This window comes from Apiospora kogelbergensis, assembly GCF_038363985.1.
Source record: "Apiospora kogelbergensis strain CBS 113332 chromosome Unknown utg000003l_segment0_segment0, whole genome shotgun sequence".
Lineage (NCBI taxonomy): Eukaryota > Fungi > Ascomycota > Sordariomycetes > Amphisphaeriales > Apiosporaceae > Apiospora > Apiospora kogelbergensis.
Window position 1 is genome coordinate 1,846,360 of NW_027117420.1, and position 21,658 is coordinate 1,868,017.

The 21,658-nt window shown below is 54.8% G+C and overlaps 7 protein-coding genes across 7 annotated transcripts; 2 read left to right on the top strand and 5 right to left on the bottom strand.

Moving 5' to 3' along the window:
* Positions 1-246: 246 nt before the first annotated feature.
* On the bottom strand, positions 247-3,763 carry PG998_005352 (uncharacterized protein; the record flags this gene model as incomplete). Its single annotated transcript, XM_066872170.1, has 2 exons — positions 247-1,595; positions 1,660-3,763. 2 exons carry the CDS (start codon positions 3,761-3,763, stop codon positions 247-249), a joined length of 3,453 nt encoding a protein of 1,150 aa, XP_066732267.1.
* A 1,044-nt stretch (positions 3,764-4,807) lies between these two features.
* On the bottom strand, positions 4,808-5,799 carry PG998_005353 (rRNA-processing UTP23; the record flags this gene model as incomplete). The annotated part of the gene is made up of 3 exons (XM_066872171.1): positions 4,808-5,577; positions 5,632-5,685; positions 5,748-5,799. 3 exons carry the CDS (start codon positions 5,797-5,799, stop codon positions 4,808-4,810), a joined length of 876 nt encoding a protein of 291 aa, XP_066732268.1.
* A 512-nt stretch (positions 5,800-6,311) lies between these two features.
* Positions 6,312-7,540, bottom strand: PG998_005354 (uncharacterized protein; the record flags this gene model as incomplete). Its single annotated transcript, XM_066872172.1, has 3 exons — positions 6,312-6,382; positions 6,438-7,429; positions 7,482-7,540. The coding sequence occupies 3 exons, from the start codon at positions 7,538-7,540 to the stop codon at positions 6,312-6,314; spliced, it is 1,122 nt and encodes a 373-aa protein (XP_066732269.1).
* Positions 7,541-12,470: 4,930 nt separating this feature from the next.
* PG998_005355 (PH domain-containing protein) lies at positions 12,471-16,884 on the top strand (the record flags this gene model as incomplete). The annotated part of the gene is made up of 4 exons (XM_066872173.1): positions 12,471-12,942; positions 13,024-13,181; positions 13,280-15,342; positions 15,369-16,884. The coding sequence occupies 4 exons, from the start codon at positions 12,471-12,473 to the stop codon at positions 16,882-16,884; spliced, it is 4,209 nt and encodes a 1,402-aa protein (XP_066732270.1).
* A 1,087-nt stretch (positions 16,885-17,971) lies between these two features.
* On the top strand, positions 17,972-19,090 carry PG998_005356 (uncharacterized protein; the record flags this gene model as incomplete). The annotated part of the gene is made up of 2 exons (XM_066872174.1): positions 17,972-18,193; positions 18,272-19,090. The coding sequence occupies 2 exons, from the start codon at positions 17,972-17,974 to the stop codon at positions 19,088-19,090; spliced, it is 1,041 nt and encodes a 346-aa protein (XP_066732271.1).
* Positions 19,091-19,586: 496 nt separating this feature from the next.
* On the bottom strand, positions 19,587-20,440 carry PG998_005357 (uncharacterized protein; the record flags this gene model as incomplete). The annotated part of the gene is made up of 2 exons (XM_066872175.1): positions 19,587-20,256; positions 20,328-20,440. The coding sequence occupies 2 exons, from the start codon at positions 20,438-20,440 to the stop codon at positions 19,587-19,589; spliced, it is 783 nt and encodes a 260-aa protein (XP_066732272.1).
* Positions 20,441-20,817: 377 nt separating this feature from the next.
* PG998_005358 (uncharacterized protein) lies at positions 20,818-21,503 on the bottom strand (the record flags this gene model as incomplete). Its single annotated transcript, XM_066872176.1, has 2 exons — positions 20,818-21,199; positions 21,226-21,503. 2 exons carry the CDS (start codon positions 21,501-21,503, stop codon positions 20,818-20,820), a joined length of 660 nt encoding a protein of 219 aa, XP_066732273.1.
* Positions 21,504-21,658: the final 155 nt, after the last annotated feature.

Consider the following 21,658-nt stretch of genomic DNA (forward strand, 5'->3'; position numbering starts at 1 on the left):
CTATGCGTCTGTCTGATGGTTACCACCTGGTAAGAAATGGCCGATAGCTAACCCGGGCAACATTTCGAGGAGGCCTGGGGTGAGAAGCCCGGTAGCTCATCATTTTTCCCGGTTGTCGGAGGCCACTTTACCAAACAACTCTTTCAGCAGGGAATGATGATAGTATGACCACTCGTTGCGGCCAATTATAAAGAAATGCGCCTAGCCCGAGCCAACACAAGGCAAACTGAAAGGGGGATGAGGGTACTATGCGAAGGTCATGGAAATCTCCTTCTCCTTGCCAAAGTCATCATCGCTGTCCGCCCACGGATCATGTACTGCGATGTTGGGCACAGTCTGACTCGACCTCATCTCCGGCCGAGAGCTCAGTGAGGAATCCTTGGCCGGCGGCGCTGGCGGCGAAGATGACAACGGATCCTCGTGGAAAGACGTATCGAAACTCATGTGGACGGGCGAAGCCTCTGGTTCGAAATAAGCCGTGGATGGGAGGGGACTAGTATAGCCGAACCCGCTGGACATGGTCGGGGTCCGCAAGTCCGAGGAGAGGCGCAGGCCGGGCGAGACCCCTCCCGTTCGCAGGGTTGTCGTAGGGTCATCGCTCTTGGTCTCGCGGAGGCTTCTCCGCGGATTGCTGCTGCTGCTGCTGCTGTCGGGCGACTCGATCTTCATGGGTGGAAGCGTCGACTTGAGCTCCCTCACCTCAATCTCGTCGGCGCTGTTGGCCTGCTCGGCATCTCGGGCGAGCTCGGCGCGCATGGCGTCGACATCGAACAGGACGCCGTGGTTGTTGCCGAACTTGTCCTCGGTCCGCGAGTTTTCCCCGGCTTTCGGGCCCTTGGAGGAATCCTCGTAGACCTCCCAGTCTTCTCGTTTGGCCTTCTTCTTGCGCGAGAAGAACCCGCCGAACGCGCCCTTCTTCCCGTTGCCCTCTTTGTCGAGCTCCTTGCGAGCCTCCTCGATCTCTTCGATAAGTTCTCGCTGTTTCTCTCGGTGTTGATCAGGGTCCGGGTCCTCGATCTCCGTAAACTCGTCGCTCTCAACGAGCCACCCGGCTTCGCGCAAGAGCCTTGGCATGGCTTGTCGGTAGTCCATGTGACCGACTACGAACTCGGAGCAGTCCATATTCTCCAGGCCAGGTATCTCCTCGACCGGCGCTAAGCCGGTGACTCTACGAATACCGCCATTGGTGAGACGGAAAAGATAACCCAAGATCCAGTCGTTGCGGTTGTATCCGCTCAAGAACCTGCCTGAGACGACGGTACGGCACTTGAGCCATTCGTCCTTCTTCGTGATCAGGGGCGAGCCGAAAAGGTACACGTTCTGAATCAGGCCATAGGCGCCCTTTCTTGCCAGCTCCAAGAGGCAAGAGAAGATGACTCTGGAGCCAAGGGAATATCCCACAAGGGTAATAGGTCTAGTGCCGAGGTTGCGGTCGATCAGCGAATCAGCCAGGATCAGACCTGCAGACCAGGCACGGTCGAGAGAGACCGCCCAGGGGTTGTCGATCAGGTACGCCAGCTTGGTAAGCACCACTGGCAGCTGCAGAGCAGCCATCAAACTGATCAAAATAGTGCTTCCCAGTACTTGCTGGAGACCTTGAGTGAGCGCCTGGTGTGATAAGTTAGTAATAATGTATTGTAATGTGAAACCAAGTTTGACCTGCCTCTGTAGCTAAGATATTGATGGTGTCACCCATGCTGGTCAGCATTTCCGGTTCCCAGAGAATCGAGTAGATGTCACCCATGATCGGGTCGACCGTGCTAAACGGCAATCGAACATCATCGCTCGTGCTAGTCATCCACCCGGAAATTGTGATGATCAGATTCACTCGCTTGTTATTGTGCAGAGGGCGGTACTCAAACGTCTTTACGGCACCCATTCTCCTATTCGCAGCCCTGACGCCAATGACACTACCAGAGGCAGCTGCCGATGAGGTGATGATCGCAGCACCACCGGCGCCGGCCAAGAAGGTGCCTGTACCACCCACGCCAATTGTTGTGAAGCCTGCCGCAAGACCAGCACCAATAAGGGGTGCAAGAAGACCAGCGGATAGACCAATGACGAGACCACCGCCTACGGTCGCGAGACCCATCATGACATACTTCCGCTTGAGAGCCAATTTCCTTCTGTTCTCGAGATGCTCATCTTCATTCCAGTTCTCGGACTCGGCTTGCTGTTGCATCTCAAGTGCATCCGTCACACGCTTTTCAAAACGGCAGATGTCTATCCAGGGGATATCTAGGTCTTTGCCCACGCGCTCTAACAGGACTCTCGATCTGGCGTCATATATCGAGTCTGCAATGAGTACCAAGAAGAGGTCACAGAGTACGGTCCAGCGCAGATCGATATCAAGTTTAGCTGTGCCGGGTAGCTGAGACGGAGTCTTGACATCGGGCATATCCTCTCCGTCATGCGCTTCGTAAGGTGGAGGAGCTTCCGCCGCTTTCTCCTCGCCGAACCTCGGGGTGATGGAAGATCTCGGGCTCGCGATACTCGGTGTTGCAGACCCGGACTCGGAATCCGCCATGGGGTTCTTTACTCTCGCGTTATGCATAAGCACAGGGGTAAGGTCCTGAGGCATAACGCCATGCTCTGCTAATTGTTCGATCATGACCTGTTCGGCCGGGCTAATCTCCATATGCGCATAGAGTCGAACCATGATCTTCTGAGACCACATCTTCATCGCCTCGGCTGCCATTGTGGTATCCTTCTTAGTCTTCTTCGTTTTTTCCATAGTCTCTGCCTCTTTTAGCATTACCGATAGCTCCAGTCGCGTCGCACCGACGTATGCAATTCGTTGACCCTCGGTGAGCAAGTCCTTGGTTGCTTGCAGTTGCGAGACAGCGTCTCTTTGCTCATCCAAGTCGACAGCGCTGGTGCCGCTGACTTCTTTGAACAAATACTTGGTATTGCCATCCATGCTAGTCTCGGAATCTGCGTCATCGTCGACGAGAACGCGGGTGTATCCCTTGCCAGCGCCGCCCAGCCCAGCGTAGACGTACTTTTCGTCGTCTTCTTCATTATGTTCTTTGGCAACAAGCCTGTTATCGTCGTCGTAAATATCGTATGGCGCATAAGCGGGCATCGTCTGCCAGCCCTCATCGCGATCCTCCGTCTCCTCCTTTTGCGGCGCAGTCAACTGTTGGTGGGAGAACTCGGATACAATATGCGTCGAGCTTGCCGTGCTGTTGTCGCGGCTGTGGTCAATAACAGGCCCCTTGTTTGTACCCTCGCTCTTCTTCGCAGCCTCTATCTCTTTGACCGAGGGGCCAGATATGGAGGTAGCTGTATCCGATCTCTGCCGCGCGGAAGTTCCCGACCCTTCGGGCTTCGACTCATCGTTGGGCTTCCTATCGATCTGGGCCGGGGCGGCCAGAGGCGCGAATGTTGCAGCTGCCGTCGGTACCGGGGTCTTGGACCCGTCGTTGTCGGCAGGCTCGGGGTTGGGCGTTCGCGGGGTCGGAGTCGTTGGGGCATCTTGGAAGTCATCATCATCGCTGTTCCCGGCTGATGATTTCCCCTCTTTTTCCGTCTTCTTGGTAGGGACAGTTAAACCCTCAGCCTTAGTTTTGGTCTTGGTGTCATTGTCTGGCCCCTGCTTAGGGGAGCTTTTGGCGATCTTCTTGTCCGCGTCCTTCTCATCTTTGGCTAGGTCGTTCTTGCGCCCTGAATCTGCTGCTTCTGGTTCTGGTGGGGGGCTGACATATTTCCTAATGGGCAATCCGAAGTCGTCGAATTCTTGAACTGGTGCTACCGCCGCCATTGGTTTGTCTTGCTTTGCATGTGAATTCGAGTCTGCTGCTGGTTTGTTTTCTTTTGTGGCCTTGACAGGGTTATTGGGTTCGACTGGGTCGGATTCTTCTGTATCGGGCATACTATTTCTTTGGCTGAGTTCGTGCAAGTAGCTTGGCCCCCAAAAGTTGCTGCAGTCTGCCGTGGGGGTTTTTTGTTGGAAGTTCTAGATGCGAATCAACAAGACCAAGACTACTGCTCGCATGCAGGCAGGAGGAGGTGGGTGGATGGTGGTGGTGGTGGTGGTGGGTAGGTTGGCGCAATCAATTGTAGGAAGTTAGTGTAGCATCCAAGGGTATCGGCACGAGAAACGGCCTGGAATTGCCCGACCTAGGAGGAGTTTAGTTGTTGATGCAATTAAACATGAATAATGGGGACTATCCGGCATGAAACGACCCATTCCATTCCTATCGACAACTCTGCATACGACCTACTGACTGATACATAAGGAAAACAAATGTTATTTGCGACTCTCCCACGTGCCTCCCTTTCAAAGACCGCCTGGCAATCCCCATTTTACGCTGGGGTCAAAGCGGTCGTTCCTGAATTCTGAGGTCTCAAAGGGCGCTGGGTGGATGTGGATTTTTGGGGTCAAATCGCCAGTAGGGGGGAGCTAATCCACCAAGGAGGGGGTCCTAGGGGGTTCACATAAAACATCCGATGTGCTACAGCACCTCGAGGAGGTCGTCGTTGTTACACTCACAGCTCAGGAACTCAAGTGAAAAGCCGGACAGGTATGTCGTATGCCGATATAGAGTTGTTCCTATGCCCTCATAAACGATATCCGCCACCCTAGGAAAGCAAACGCATGGTAGCTCAAGATAAATTCGACACCATACAGGGTTCATAGATGGTATCAATTGCTCTCTAAATCAGGAATCATCCTTTGTGAATGGCCAGTAGCCCCCCTTTTGAATAACCACAAACGCCTAGCAATGCCTATAGAAATGGTCGCGGATCGTGCGATCAGCCAGTAGTCTGCCCGTCACTTTGTCCGCTAAGTACATACATATCGCTATGCCTCAACAGCCTCCTCGACACCATGTGACTCCCCAGTCTCGGCGGAGCCCGCGGCTTCATTTGGAGACACAGCTGCCTTGGCCTTGCTTTTCCGCTTGCGCTTGCGCTTAGGGCCTTCTGCCGGTGTTGAGCCCTCTGCGCCCTCCATGGTTGTCGGTTTGGCTTTGGGTTTAGAAGGGAGGCCATCTGTAGCCTTCTTTCTTGGTTTCTTCACTGACAGAGGATTGGGGCCCTTTGCCTTCTTGATCGGCTTTCCCCCTATCGGTTCGCCGTGTCGGTCGTCTTCGTCGTCCTCATCCCGCTTTCTCTTGCCTCCAGGCTTGAGGATTTCGGCGCGAAGTTTGGCTCGCTCATCTCGCGATCGCTGGGCAACAGAGCCTGGCGCCATGGGCTCCAGAATGAGGACACTCCGAGAAATGTAGAGCAGCGGCACGCCTTGGACACCGCGGAAGTAACTGCGAGTATTGATGTCGTTGGTTCCCAGGCAGTAGTGGAAAGCGTTTTTGCCGGAGCCTTTTGGATCGATACAGCTCGACAGACACTCAAGTTCTGGTAACGGTTCGGCGTGCGTTTCCGGAGTATGGCCGCATCTGCGTCTTTCGAATGTCTTGCCCAGAGTGATCGCATCCTCCACGCCAGGCTCTCCCTTGCTTCCGTATAGCTTCCTCATTGTGCAGGTGGTAACGAGGGGCTTGATGTCCTTGGCTTGCAGGTTTTGCTGGAGACCCTTGACGAAGTCCATTTTGAATCGGCATGCATCCGCCACTGCTTCATATTAGTAATATGTCCAGGACAGCCCAAAGCGCCGTAGCTACTTACGAATTGAAGAATCCACGAGCACTTGGTAGGGCGTTCTGAAGCCGAAGTTCATGCCTGCGTCATGGTTAACATTCGTTCGTCCGCGCGTCGGGGGCAAGGCAATCAAGAATGCGTACAGTATTGCGACATGACCTTGCGGTACTGCTTGGCTCTCTTTGCGCGAGGCATCTTGGGCAGTTTCTTGGCCTCAAGATGGGCCGGATTGGCAGAGATTTGTTAGTCGCGTATGAAGGCTGGACGTAAGTTGTCGGGTCTATTGAGCACACTTCTGCCGTCACGGATGCTCGAGGCGTTGTCAAAAATGTTCCATTTGGAAATTTGACTGGAGCTTCGATTAGATAAGAGGCAAGGCCCCACTAGCTGCTTTTTACCCCCACCCTGCCGCCCTGCAGCGCTATTTATCTTGGGCGCCATGTAAGACATAAGCAGACGGAACCAATTCCGACACTGCTTCTTGAACTTGAATTCTTGTATACCATTACCAATAACGCCGTTTGAAGCCATCGAGGTAGAAATCTAACATACTAAACCTGTGAACATAAAACGTGTCGCTTGCTGTGACGCCTCAATAAATCATCGGATCACCTCCACGTGCCCCTGGCACAGTCATAATCAAATTGGTGAACCTACTGGTGATCTGCTCCGATGTTGCTGGGTCACCCATAATGCGGACTTCGGACTTAAGTTTTAGACTCTTCCTCGAGATTCCGCTGGCAAAGGCCAGCAACAACACTGATGTCGTCAAGTTTCCCTATTCACGTCAGCAGAAAGTCCTGGTTTCCGGCAACTGCGTGGATGTATCTTACCTCCTTCACTCGCCAAGCCCTCGTCAATGGCATGTTCCATGAACGGGCTCTCGGCAAAGGGGTCGGTCGCAATGGCATTGGCCGCCTTCATGAGCTCATCGGCGACGAAGTCCATGCCGCCGTTGGCCCCGTGCTTCCGATCGCCACCGGCCGGCCCGCCTTGGCCGCTTTCCCAGCGTTCCACGCTCGCCGACACATTCTCGACAATCTCATGCGGCCACAGGTTGTCGATAACACCATCCGACATGGCGAGCACGACATCACCCTCTTTTAGTTCAACCGTTTCCATGACGGCGTTGGCCTTGGGGGTGTCCGGGCTGTTGGTGCCCAGTTGCCGGGGGCAGTCGAACCAGTGCCACTGCTCCGTAGTTTTGTAGACCATCTCGCGTAGGCTCGGGCGTACAACCATGACCTGCGAGTCGCCCAGGTTCGTCACGTACAGCAGGGGCTTTGCTGTCCCGCCGTCGTTCTTGTAGTGCAGTTGCGCGCCGCACGCCGTCGTAGTCCCCAGACACTCCGCGGGCCCACTTGTAGCCGCCAGTGTTCTCTCGTACGCCGTCTGGAGATAGGCGACGGGGTCCGGTGTATACGCCTGTTGTTGTAACTTTGCTGCCATGTCCTCCTCCATCGCCGACACCCAGAAGTGCAGGATCAGCCGCGACCAGAGCCCCGCGTGGCCCCGCGGGCGCCGCGACCACGCGCCGACCCCATCATTGGCGCAGATAAAGTGGTCGCCGGCGTAGACAGCGTCGTCACCATTGGTCCAGCCGCGGATGAGTTCGCCACCCACGAAGACGCGCTTGTCGCGGCTCTGGTGGTGCGTGCTGAGGGGTCGCTGAAGGAGCCCGCCGGCGGGCTGTAGAACGGCGGCGGGAAAGGTCGTGGGGCTCGTTTCGCAACCAGGGCGAAGCCGGTCTCGAAGCGGAAGGGAAGCCGTGTTCCGAGGGAGGACGCTATCTCCGACGACGGCGTTGAGGGGGGCTTGTGCGGTGCTGTTGATGGTGTAGAGGATGCTAATACGGCCTCTTTTTCTTCTTTGACAACTTGATCGCCACAACTATTACGGGCGGCTCCTTGCCGCGGTGCTCGGGTGGGAACGACATACGATCGACGGCCGAGGCGAAAAAGAAGGGTCCGTTGGGGACGGCTGAATAGTTGTATCGATGCTGGTGATTGGAGTGTGGACGCCAGGATTCGGATTGGGAGAGGTGACCTCCTCATTCCCACGACTAGGTCAATCAAGACCTAGGAGATACAACTTCCAATGCAGCCAGAATCTTAAATGGGTGCGGTGCGATACACGATCATTCACCAGTACTCTGGTGTTGCACGCTGCGAAGTCTCAAAGTGGTTCTCCGGAGATCCGATGACGGCATTTGGGAAAGGCTGGCTGCGAGCCATCGGCGCCCGCTGTAAGCTGCCGTGGCCATGGGTCCCTGCTCCGAGCTCGCAGCGTGAGTCGAGACATTGGCGTGTTCACATGGCGTGTTTCAACGCCGAACGAGTCCAGCTGGTACATATAAGTAGATATTTGCAATTCTCGGTTATATATATACTATATAGGAATTGTCAGTATTTAGCACTACCTAATGGGCAGTACCTATATCATTGCACATTTTCGCCCTGCGCTGTCCCGAGTACTGCTACAATTAACATGACATCATTATTGCATGCGGCTGAACCCCTAGCGAACAGATACATATCAGTCTGTTTGTGTACGGCCAATTTCCCGTACCTGAAAGCATACTTGGGTAGCCTGAAGGTAGCTTTTTCCCCGCTGCAGGCACCCTTGAACTGGTGTAGAGCATGTTGAAGAAGAAATGTCGTATCTGTAATCTCTTTGCTATTCCAGACATTGCGTTGGCAGTCTAGATTCTCTTCAATATGGCACTGATCAGGGCGTAGTATAATTAGATGACGTCGGACGATCCGGCACCCCATGAAAAAAAACACTAGTTTCCCGCCCTTGACCTCGTCTTTTCCAGGTCAACCCCGTAGTAGGTCGGGATGACGGTCTTTTCGGAGAACGAGGTCCAGCTTTCGAGATCTACAATAACGACGGTGGTCTTTGGGGTATCACAATTTTCGGTGACAGGATGGCTGCTGGCCGCAGTAGGAAACGCGCGTCCTGGTGGGCTTAGACAAAGGATCGGAATTGGGGGCATCCAGCTTCGTCGACTGGTAGATTGATAGACTTGGCCCCAATCAATACCGATGAATATCTCTGCCGATTGTTTCCAAAGCCGCTATCTGCGTGGGGAATTGCTAATCGAATTCGTAACGCTGCGCCAAACTGACAGCTGAGGTTCTCTGTTCTGCTCTGTCTGTCCAAAGAGTACTGTGTGGGAAGAATTCTGAATTCTGGGAAGAAGCCGACTACGTGTTACTTGGTAGATTATTAGCCAAAGATGATGATGATTACGTGGGTTGTACCACGGGTATGCACTCCAAGGTGTATCTTGGCCGTGTCGAAGATTAAGCTACGGAGATGCAGGGGGGACAGATCACCATGTCCTGCAGCAGTTCCCTAGCAAACCCATGAAACGTGTTGCTACATATCATCGCCATTGGCAGCGAAACATGGCTGATATCGAACTGAACTACCAACGGTGGGCGCCAGGACGGACTACCAAGTAGAGGTAAGAGGTGCGGCAGGTGGCCAGACTCGACTCCACAGATTAGGGGGGTTGGGACTTGAGGTTGTCTAAAAATTAATTGTAACGGCACACAAGGTTGCCTGCGCCGCATGCCGGCGTTATCGGCACTGCCGGGTATCATGGCATTTCACCTAGGGACACAGGAATGTATTCACACCATAGCATTCAACCATGCCTTTCGAAGGTGTTGATTGCTCTCTGGGTGATCCGTCTCATCCGGACAGCCCCCCCAGACCCAATGGGTTGGTAACAGGCAGAGCGGGCACCACCGAGAACTCTTTAATGTGGTGGAGTGGCTTATGCAGGAGATCCAGCTCCGAAATACCTGTCATTACTAGATCAGGTACACGAGTGCACTTGTTGAATATATATATATATGGATGTATGTATGTATGGAGGGATATGTACTCTGTATAGCCACGTAGTGTCCAGTAGATCAATAGACCTGCTAGTCAGCATGTAATGGGGTGACCATGAGATATCTGAAGTCTCACTCCTATTCGAACAACAGCCTCTGGACGATAATCCTTGCTTTTACTTGACCGGACTAAGCAATGCACATACACGTATTTCTGCACGCTGGCATGCATGGAAAGAGTATAGGCCTTGCCCATATTCACCGCCGAGTCCGAGAGTTGATGTGGTAAATGCATAGTGAGGACTGGACATTATTGAACCTGTCATAGATGTAGCTAGGTTATCTTGGCTTTTCTTGTGTGTATCCGTTTCCACGAAAAGAGGTGGCTGGAAGGCATGAATCTCGTATTTGTTCTTCCATACTAGAAAACTGACTGCGCTTCTGCATCTGCTTTGCTTCTGCTCCTTCACATAGAGAGAGCTCTTGCAATGCAAACTTCAAGAATTGTAGTTCCGGATAGATTTATATGGTGTGCTATTGCTACACACATCACCAAGATGCCCATACAATAAGAAATATTGGAGCGAGTTTATTTATTTTTTAAACCTCCGGTACATACGTACTGCAACCTCGAAGCCTCCCCTCTTCCCTACCACCCTGCCAGGTTGCTTGCATCAAGGCGAAAGTTGCATTCCGGCCCTTGTTGCGCGCTCTGGGTGGTGGGGCTTAGGTCCTCCTTTAGTCCCGCGCTTGTTCGTGTCCCTGTAAACACAGCGAGTAGGGAAGATCGCATAGCGTCATACGACTTACACCACCGCCTCCCATTATTGCGTCCAGCCAATAGTGATAGACCTCGAAGAACTACGTAGCCAATCCGTTGTGGTTGGGCTGGCTTGCTTGACGGGTCACCTTGGCCAGCCTAGGTACATACAGTAGGCCGGTCGTAGGTAGGTCGTGATCAAGAAGTTGACGGGAAAAGAATATATTTCGTTGCACCTGCAGTTTGTTCCTGCTTGACCCGGCCCTCTCGAGCTTGCGACGAAACCTTCTTTTTCACTCCTTTCCCTACCAGGCTCAGCCGCCTTTTCGTCCTTGACTGGAAATCGAAACACGAAATAGCCTCGTCGTCCTCCAAGTCGGATCGGTTCTTGCGCAGATACCGAGTTTTAAGTTTTGGCTTTTGAGGCACGGGAGAACCCTCTTTGACACTTTGAGACCGGACGACCAGGATTAAATCTTTTTAGAGTCCGCCCCCGACTCTTCCGCGAAATCCCATCCTGAGACGACGACAGCCAGGCAATCCGAACTCGGGTGTCCAATAGAATACGGTTGACGCGCACTTACTCGCACCTCGTTTTAGCGAAACCTGATTCAGGAGCCATCACTGGGGAAGAGTTTCAGCAGCCCGTGGGAGTTCTTCTTCATCTATCACAGATTGTTTTGTCTTTAGGGGTCTCTACTACCTATCCCGACGCTCGCTTTCCGCTTCTTGATGAACACATTTCTGTGTCGCCAACCCAACAACCAGCGCCGCAGCTGAACGGATTGACGGTGAGTAAGTCGATGATCTGCTGTTGTTCTGCTCCCTCTCCATCTCTATACGCCGGAAACCAGTCCCAACCCGCCCAAGTCCCCTTTCACCCCCCTGTGTCCAGCCAGGGAGTAGGGAGCTCACCTGAACGGCGAACAAGTTACGAATCCGGCAAAATCCACCCAAACCAACCCTTGCTCTTCGTGTTCTTAACCCGACTCATCGCTGAGAGCTCGGCGGAATGCATCCCTCGCTGCTTTGTCATATCTCCACGTTGGGCCCGGGAAGTTCTTCGGTCCTTTCTATCACATCTTCTCCTTAACTTCCAACTGGCACGGCCAAGAACAGCAGAGGTGCAAAACGAGAGTGACGGTTTGCACAGGCAAATTAGTTGACGGCGAAAACTGATGATCTACTGTGCATGGTAGAGATAGGCGACCTGGACTGCAATCCTCTGTGGTGGGTCTTGCCTGCACTGGCAGCTCAATTCACCCGAGTCTATCAGCATCACCACCGCCTCCCGCCACAACCACCACGACCACCACACATAGACCTTCTCAGGCAGGTCTGCCGAGAGGTCGTGGTTCACGATGGTGCGCAATCGAGGTTCGTTGGTTTTTCCCTCTCCTTTCGTCCATCCATTTTCCTTGGGTTCTTCTTCCCCTCTTCCCCTGATTCCATCTGCTATGAAGCAGTCCCGCCTTCATCTTCCCTCGGCCCACCAATGGTACTTCCCATCCCTCTCAATCCATACTTGGGAGTCAGGTGTATTATTGGATGTTGCGTCACTCGGCACCTGGCTTCCCCTGTATCACGGAGCTTCACCATGCCTACTGTCCGAAGATGTGTGAAGTTATAGCTGGATGCAAAGCAACAAATGACATGCCCTTTTTCTTTGTGTGCCTGTTGATAGCGCTCGCACCACAACCCAATAGCTTATGTTAGGTTGGATCTTGCTTTTTCAGCTTCAAAGTCCCATGGCAATTGCTGGCTGAGCTGGGTGGTACAGGTTCGCAATCCATCAGCCTTAAATGCACACAGACGCCTGAGAAAAGTTGAGAGACCGCCCGAGAGTTGTTGATCACTTGCGACTTTGACCTACGAGCTGACGACTTTTGTTGACTGTCTTGTTTGCCGAGCCGCATGTCGCCTGCAGCCTTTCTCTACTTATTTATTTGATTGCCCTTACTCCTTTCCTCCGCGATCCCCACCTGTCTCTGAAAGCACATTCACATTCCTCGAGTGCTGGAATTACAGTGCCTGCACAAAAAAAGGCCGATCACATCTCAGTTAGTCATTTAGCAGCAACAGCTCGGCTCCAGTGTGCCGGACAAAGAGGAGCTCTCCCTTCAGGCATTGCTGGGCATCGTTGATTCGGCATTTCCTAGTCGTTAATTTGGACTTATGCCAAGCCGAAGCCATAAATAATAATCTGCAATGGGCATCATGCTAATCATGCCCTATTGAGCCAAACAGTTCTCTCTTTTATGTCCCAGTTTTCTGGGAATCAGCAAGACTCCTTTACCGCATCGCCGACTTCAACGTCACCCGCCAACGACGCCCCCTCCAAGCCAGATTTTGGGTTCAATCGCAACGGCAACCGCAACAGTAACCGCACATCCCTGCCCGCTTTTGGACGTTTCCGCTCAAATTCAGCCCGTCTGCCATCTACACCTGTGCCGTCGTCGCCGAGTCGCGACAAACATGACATTTCTCCTTTAGCCGCTCCCGTATCCGACCCGCCGATTCAGCCACCTAAGCGCGCCTCCGTCGTAGTGCAGCAAAGGCAAAGAAGTTCGTCTCGGCCTTTGTCTATGGTGCAGACCTACCAACCGCACCTCATGGACGTCACCGAAGATACCATCCCGGAGCTGTCGCCCATTTTCACCTTCCTCAACAGCCATGCGAACAAGCTTTACCAAGAGGGCTATTTTCTGAAGCTTGACGACCAAAACACACGTGCGTAAAATCCCCAAGGCAGTCTCATCCGATTGTCATTTGACAATGCAAGTCATGCATGGTGCTAACCCCCGGGCACAGAGGGTCGTCCGAACCCCGACCGGAACTGGACAGAATGTTTCGCCCAGCTTGTCGGCACGGTGTTGTCGCTATGGGATGCCAGCGAACTCGATACGGCCGGCGAAGAAGGCGAGGTTCTCCCCAAATTTATTAATTTGACCGATGCGACGATCAAGATGGTATGTCTTATGGATCAACAGTACACACTACGCCAAGTTCACGATCATAGCCCCGCCACATCCGACGAGGCCGAACCATGTACTGACTTTGGTAATAGATCGATTCGTTACCTACGCGATCCCCCGAGGAAAAGCCCCTACAGAACATTTTAAGCATCAACACCGCAGGAAGGAATAGATATCTGATGCATTTCAACTCGCGCCACTCGCTTGTTCAATGGACCGCCAGCATCCGACTTGCTGTTTATGAGCACTCGACTCTGCAGGAAGCCTACACCGGGGCCTTGATCGCTGGCAAGGGGAAGTCTCTCAACAACATTGCAGTTATAATGGAGAGGTCCCGGGTCACGACCCAAGAATGGGTACGAGTGCGCTTTGGTGCCGGAGTGCCATGGAAACGCTGCTGGTGCGTTATTGCGCCTCCGGACGAGAAAGAATACATAAAACTGCAAAAGGAGATGAAAAAGAGGTCTCCGTACGATCGCTCCCATGCGCCCATCCTCAAGGGCGACATCAGGTTTTACGAAACCAAGGTCGAAGGGAAGAAACTGAAAAAGGCGAAACCAGTCGCGACCATCACGGATGCTTATTCGGCCTATGCCATCTACCCCCAGGCGAAGTCCCTGATTGATGCTTCTACATTGATCAAGATTGAAGGAGATATTACGATTCACTCGGATCCCCCTTCATGTACGGAGGGATTTGTCTTCATCATGCCAGAAGTTCACCCGGCCGTAAGTGGCTTCGAGATGATGCTACGATCCTTATTCCCTACCTGGGACACATATGGGCTATACGGTCGCCCTGGTAGGCTGGTCGCCAGCACCATCGACCCCCGATCGTTGATGTTTGCCATGCCAAAGCACAGGCGATACGGATACTTGGAGGTTCTGGACGTCAACGGGCTGATTTTGACGGACGGTAGCCAAGAGTGGTCCGAGAAGGAGTGGAGAAAGCGCCTCAAGGACTTAACAGGGCAGCGTATGACCAGCATCGCCGACGAACCCGGCAGCGCCAACCACAGCAGGACGAACAGCAGGTCCGACAGCAGGGCTAAGAGGCTCAGTTTTGGGCAGGGTGCAGATGGGGCAGGGAAACCACGTGTGGGCTTTGCCGAAGGCGCTCCTCCTTCCGCTCGTTCTTCGCGATCGATGTCTCTCAGCATCCGACCACCGGCGAGGACGGATTCGGCTCCTCCGGATCACAACCGTGAACGTGCGCCCTCCGCCATGGCTAATGCCACGAAGTCTGGACATACTAGAAATGCGTCCGACTCCAATTTAGCTTCGGGCGGGCCGCCGCCGCCGCCACACGCGAATTCTCCAGCCGGTAGCAGCCCTCTTGGGCGGGGTCCACTGCGCCAGTTCCAGAATGACCTCGCAGCGACTCCGGAACGAATGAGCTCAGATGAAGACCGCGAACCTCCGAGCCTGGAAGCAATGCGGGCCCTTCAGACGCCGGAACCAGTATCTCGGCCACCTGCCTTCGCCCACGGCCCAGGGGCCAGACCAAACCAAAGACCGTATCATTCCCCCGAGATGCGTCGCGCAAACAGTCGCATGTCCGTCAATACGCTCACTCAGCTTGCGCAAGCCGGTGGCATTGGCGGAGTTGGCCAGCAAAACGGATGGGATGCGGAGAAGAAGCGTGACGAGACGAACGACTCCCCAGCCCCTTCTCTCGGTGACCAACGCGGTCCTCCAGTGCCTGTTCATGCTCCCAGCCCTGGAATGGCCATGAACGGTGGGAATCCTCCTCGTTCGCCAGCCCTGCCTCCCCCTGGACTTCGTCTCAACACCAAGCCATCTCAATCATCTATGAACCAGGAGATGGTTCCTCCCAGCCCAGGCGGCTTCCGCAGGCCTAGCCCAGGCTCTCGCCCACAAACTCCCGATATGCGCAGCCCAGCTTATGGGCCAGGAGCTGGACTTGGCTTTGATCAGCGACCTCCACCTGGGCGGGGACCGCCTCCTCACATGATGAACGGACGTGGTGCTCCTCCAGGAAGCATGGGGCCGCCGCCTGGTCGCGGACCTCCCGGGCCAGGCGGCCCTCCGCCTGGTATGGGACGAGGGGCTACCGCGGCCCACCCCCGGGTTCTGGAGGACCAGGATCAAGGCCAACCACCCCTGGTGGAACCCGCCGAGCACCACCTACCCCAGTGAACACATCGCCTCCCATCCATAGAAAGCCGTTGCCAACTCGGTCAGATAGCCTTCGAAACCTCGAGGACGAGGCAATCCCCGGTTCATCGGCAGCCTCAAGTAACGGCAGTTTTACACGAGGACTTGATCCCAGCGTGCTGGCCCAAATCCATGCGAGTAACTCTAGCAGCAGGAGCACTCCCCCACCTCAACCTGCACCAGTGGTACACCAAGGTATTATACCGCAAACCGGTGTGATTCGTCGAAACACGAATCAAAGTTACGCGAGCAGCTACGACTCGACCGAGAGCCCTGATTATGCTAGCACCAGGCCTTCGACAGACACCGCTGCCTCGGTAGAGAGACCGCGAGCCGGCGTTCTCCGGACTGTCGGGGACGAATCTCACAACCAGCACCGGACAGACATTCCGAATGTTGACTTTGGACCAACCTTCAACTTCGCGAACCCGGCTCGCAACAAGACCCCGACTCCCGGATTTGCTACACCCCCACGAGCGTTTTCGCCCGGCCCGCGATCCTTCTCTCCTGGCCCACGGTCGTTTTCCCCCGCGCCACTGCAGCCGAGGAAGTCTCCAGCCCCTGATGCAGCACACAACCAACCGCAATTCGGCGAAAACACAGCTCGCCGAAGCGTAGTATGGCAACCCGCTGGGGTCCAGGCAAACTCTGACAGCTCGGGCAGCCACGGTATCTCAGCTGAGCAGTTCGTGCAGCAACGTGCTGTTGCTGCGTCTACGCCAATGTATGTCCATCAGCGTCAGTCTTCGGGCTTTTCGCTGAGTGGATACCGTACTGGGACTCCAACACCGCCTCTCGAGAGAAGCCAAGGCCGAGACTACATGGGCAGTCACTCTCGGTCCACCTCGCAGGATCTACTGCAACGGCCCAGCTCCAGGGGTGCCGGTGCTGTCTTGGGTGGCCAGAGCGGCCAAGGAGACTCGCATCTTTCGGCGCGAGAGCAGGAGCAAGTAGCACGCATGACTGGTACACCACTGGTCAACATGGCAGGCAACAAATCTCCGCCTCAACAACAACAAGGACCTGGCCTTGTCGGTGCTATTGAAGCTAGGGAGCGAGAGAAACAGCAGGCGAAACAAGGCTACAGCGGGCAAGCCATTCAACAAGCCATCGACCAACGCCGCATGCAGCAGCAGCAGCAGCAGCAGCAGCAGAACTACTTCTCTCAGCAGTCCATGGCTTCTCCGGGCATGCCCTCCGGCATGGCCTCCCCTCCCCCTGCTGGGATGTACTCGAACATGAACCACAGCCGGGGCATGCTGGCTAGTCCTCAGTCACCAGGCCCACAAGCTGGTATGGGATTCCCCCAGTCGCCAGGGCCCCAAGCTATGGGTTACCCTCAGTCACCGGGGCCCCAAGCTATGGGTTACCCTCAGAACTTTGTGGGAGGCGGAGCCCAAGTATACGCTCAAGGTGGGGGATGGCAAAGCCCAGGGCCCAACTCACCTCGCCAAGGAGCGGGCGGCTACGTGCCACAGCAGGGCCAATTTTCGCCCCTTTCAGCCCCGGGCCTGCGATGAGTCCCCGGGGGATTAACCCGCAGCAGCAGCAGGGTCGCGGTCAGCAGGGCTTCAACCCAGGCTACCATGGACAGGCCTTCTAGCGATAGAGAAGCTGGTGTAGTATCTTAATTCACAGTTGAGGATACTCGACGACGTGACGATACCTGAGCTTGTGGTAGAACACTTGTAGGATTATTATTTGCATACTGATGGAGAAATCTTGTCCGGATTGACAGCGATCAAAGACTGATTGGTTTTGGTTTTTTCTTCAACTTTTTGAGACATTTGAAAGGGGAGCATGGCAAGCAAGGCAGGCGGTTCATTGGGGTAGACTTTCTACTTGGAACCCTGATAGACGACGATTCGAGCTGCGAAGTTAATAGTTATCCAGGGCGACAATAAGCATGATAGGGGCATTCAAGCATTGGCATAGCACAGTTTGCATTGCATTTGTAGGGTTAGGAATTCTTCTGTCAATAACTTCTTGTTGGATTCTTTGGCATTGCCGCGGTTAGGGATATCAAGGCTATCTATATGCAGTCCGAAGAAATAAAAGAGTTGTAAAGGAACCACTCTGGTGTCCCTATTTCACGCGGGGAGGACCGAGGATCTGCAGGATCCCTACCGGCATGTTGAACAAACTGACTCGCGGCTTATACACGAGTGCTTCGACTAGCAGGAATAGTGTCACAGACACAGATCCATCCGGCGCGCTAACATTAGGATGGGGCTCCCGACGATAAGGCTCACGATATCGGGAGAGGCAAACAAAACCCAGCCGAAAGGGATAGATGGCGTAATGGATCTTTTTGCCGAGGCTAGTCATGGTCTGTCCATGGAGATTGTGGATATTCACTCTTCCCCCAGGTACCCCCAGGTACGAGGCCATGAGTAGTCTTGTTTTCGTCTTTCACATGCTCTAGCCGGCGAATTCTTCTTTGTGTGTTTCTCTTTCTGTTTCCTCTCTTGCATTCGTCCCCGTGCCAATTGCACTCTCTCACCACGCTCGCTCAACAATCTATAAAAGACTCGCAAACAGACCAATCTTTTTCCGGCCAGACAACAGAAGTGATTTGAACAAAAAGAACAAAGCAAGAAAGATACCATGCCGCAGCAACAAGCCCCTGCCCCCGGGGCGGCGCCTACTGTCGAGCAGCTCGAGCCCGTCAAGGCCGCCGTCCGCGCCTTGCTGCGTCAGCCCGAGTACGACGACGGCTCGGCCGGGCCGGTGCTCGTCCGGCTCGCCTGGCACTCGGCCGGCACGTACTGCAAGGAGACGAATACCGGGGGGTCAAATGGAGCCGGCATGCGATATGAGAAAGAAGGTGTACGTTTGATTCTGCGCCCCGTAGATGATAACTACTACTGGGGCTTTGGATACTAACGAAGTCAATGCAACATGCAGGGCGACCCAGCCAACGCCGGCCTCCAGCACGCCCGCGCCTTCCTCGAACCCATCAAGTCGCAATTCCCCTTCATCTCGTACGCGGACCTCTGGACGCTGGCGGCCACCGTGGCCGTGGCCGAGATGGGCGGGCCCGCCGTGCCCTGGCAAGGGGGTCGCACCGACTACGCAGACGACTCCAAAACGCCTCCCCGCGGCCGCCTTCCCGACGGCGCGCAGGGCGCGGACCACCTGCGCTTCATTTTCTATCGCATGGGTTTCAGCGACCAAGAAATCGTCGCCCTCAGCGGCGCGCACAACCTGGGCCGCTGCCACGGCGACCGCAGCGGCTTCGAGGGCAAGTGGGTGAACAACCCGACGCGGTTCTCGAACCAGTACTTCAAGCTGCTCCTGAAATTCGAGAAGGACTGGAAGAAGACGACGCTGGCCAACGGGCTGCAGCAGTTCGTATACGTGGATGAGGATTTGGCTGGCGGAGACGGCGAAGAGAAGGAGGAAGGGTTGATGATGCTGCCGACCGACATGAGCCTGATCCACGACCCCCAGTTTCGGTCCTGGGTCGAGAAGTACGCCGCGGATCAGGACTTATTCTTCCGCGACTTCGCGGCCGTCTTCGCCAAGCTGCTAGAGCTGGGGATCCGGCGCGACCCGGCGTCGGGCCGCGTGGTCAACGATGAGAACGTCGAGGAGGGCTACCGCAGCGCGCCCAAGAAGAGTGACGCGCCAGGGGCGCCGGCCAAGCAGTCGGGCGTGGAGGCGGCGCCGCTGCAGAGGGAGAACGAGAAGTACCGACGCAGGGCGGAGGGTTCGAAGCTGTAATATCATGGCCGGCACTGTTAGACGGATGGTGAGGCGATAAACGATAGACGACTGGACGCTGGGCCCTCAGGGGTTCGCGATACTAGAAACCGACAGACAGAAAGGAAGAGATGATGCGTGTACAAGACCGCGGGTTGGCGGACGAGCCTTTGCGCTTTCAATTATACTAGATTCTGCAAGAGGGTCTCACTGCCCTATAGAGACATACAGATAGACAGATAGAACAGAACGGATGCCATATTAGAGGTGGACAGCTGATGTTTGGATGGTTTGTGGGAATGACCGGTGTTGAAGTAGCTGGCAGTAGTTGGGAACTTATTCACTTTCTCTGGCATAGTCATCATGAGAATGGTCACCATGGAAAACAAGGACTTGAGTTCGCTGATTCAATGATGTGATTCATTGTATATACCTATGCATGCATGGACACAGTTCTTTAACCTGTGAGCGCCCGTTACTCTGGCTCTTGCTCTGCTGCCAAGGTAACTACTACCCCTTAAGAGACAGCAGTTTTCTCCTCAGCAGCCTTGTCTTCCTCGACAGACTTATCCTCCTCGACGGCCTTCTCGTCCTGCAACGACAGAGCCCTTGTCCCCTTTCTGAGCTGCATGCCCATGGCCTTCTCTCGGAACTCATTGCTGATATCCAGGGGCCCAAGCAGCGAAATAGCGCGGTCGACGTCGTGCACAACGGCGCAGAACTTGGCCAGGATCCAGTGCTGGAGGAACCCATCGAGGAAGGACCAGGCTTGGTAGGCGTCGTCGAACTGCCGGACTGTTTTGCGCAGCTCGGTGTCGGTGTCCTGCGCGACGTGAACCCGCCGGATGAGCTCAGTACCGGTGCGCCGAGCCGCTTCGACGAGGACCGGGTAGGCCATCAATATGCTAAGCTTGTACAGCCGGGCCAGAGCAGCGATGCGCTCGACGCGGTCTTCCTCCGGGTCGCAGAGCTGCCAGGAAGGAATCACGACCTCCCCGGGTGTCAATGTTTGCAGGAGCTCGACGAACCAGTCCATGGTCTCGATGGGGATCACGTTGCCCCAGGGCAGGTCGAGGCACGGGGCGGGGCCACGACGAAGGCTGACCCGGATGTATTTGCACGTGCAAAACCTATCCCGGGACACGACATAGCTCTTGCCGGCCAGCTTCAGCGTGAGGGTATCACGTCTGCGGATTGGTCGGGTTAGCACAGGACCCTTTGCTCGTCTCCTTTGGGGGCTTGGTAGAAAGCCACTCACGGTCTGCGGCGATCGACATCAAGCCGGCCACTTTCGCTTGCTTGGTTGTCCGTCGCCACGGGCTCGTCGTCTGGCTGAGTCAATGTGATGGTGGGCGGGGCGCGGTCCATCATGTTTGATAATCAAGTGCTTGGTGATGATGGTATGCGAGTTGGTTGTGCTGGTTCGCATGTATTGACATGCGAAAGATTGAGTGATTAGACTTGAAACTCCTGGGAAAACCAACATGAACAGGTTTCTGGCCGTGGGAAGTCGCGCACAGGAGGAGCAACTTAGCCGATCTTCTCAATGAACTGGTCCTTGTTATTGTCACCAACAAGTCACGTTCTCCTCACGTGCAGAAGGGGGCTACTGGGATTTGCAAGATAAGTGCTACGCATCGATCAATCACTACTGTCCGCTACTTTACTTCATCCATGTAGTCAGCCGATATCTCGAAGACTTATCATTTTATAGGCGGTATCATAGAGACAACTCAGACTTCTCCTCCTCATGTTTTGACCAACTCCATTCCCAGAACCTCCTGTAGAGCCCGAGGAACAAGAAACTCGGCCTCGTCGGGCAGCAACCCCCTATCGACTAGCTCCTCGTCCGTTGTGGCGACTGGTTCTTTTCCTTCTTTGACTTCTTCATCCAATACCCGCTTGAGCTCGCGCGCTTGTTCCGTCACGTCCTCGATGCTCACGATCCACTCGTCCACCCACCGGGACTGCAGCGCGGCCGGCACGCCGATCTGGATGCTCCGGTACTCCAGCTTGCTGAGCCGGGCCGAGCGCTCGGGGTCCCATTGGATCCTAACCTCCTCTTCGGCTGGTGCAGGCCTTGCTCCTCTCTGGCCATCTTCAACAACTCCAGCAGGAAGGGCAGTGCCGCTGCGATGCATGTTGTGGCTAAGCACCCCCTCCGAATCAGCTCCAGGAAATGCTCGTGCCGCATCCGCAGGGCCAAGATGCGCTCCTGGTTTCGGTCCTTGTACGAGTAGCCCGACCGATACATCATCCAGCACCAGCTGGGCTTGATCCAGGTCATACGGGTCCCCTTCTTGAACCGGGGCGAAGCGTCCAGTTTTTGTTGAGCGACGGCCTGCGACGCGATATCGGCGTTGTAGGCCTGGTAGACGGTGATGGTCTCGGCGTCGTGTAGGGCACGAATTTGGCGGTATGGTGGAGGCGACATTTTGACCATAACTGACAGTTTTCTTCGGGAATTGGAATTGTTTTCGGGCAGTATTTAGCTATTCTGGGGGAGTGCTCTCCCTGAAGTTCTTATATGCTTCCCCGTTCCACTGACGATCATTCTAAGCATCTGGTCATAGTTATATATACCGTATA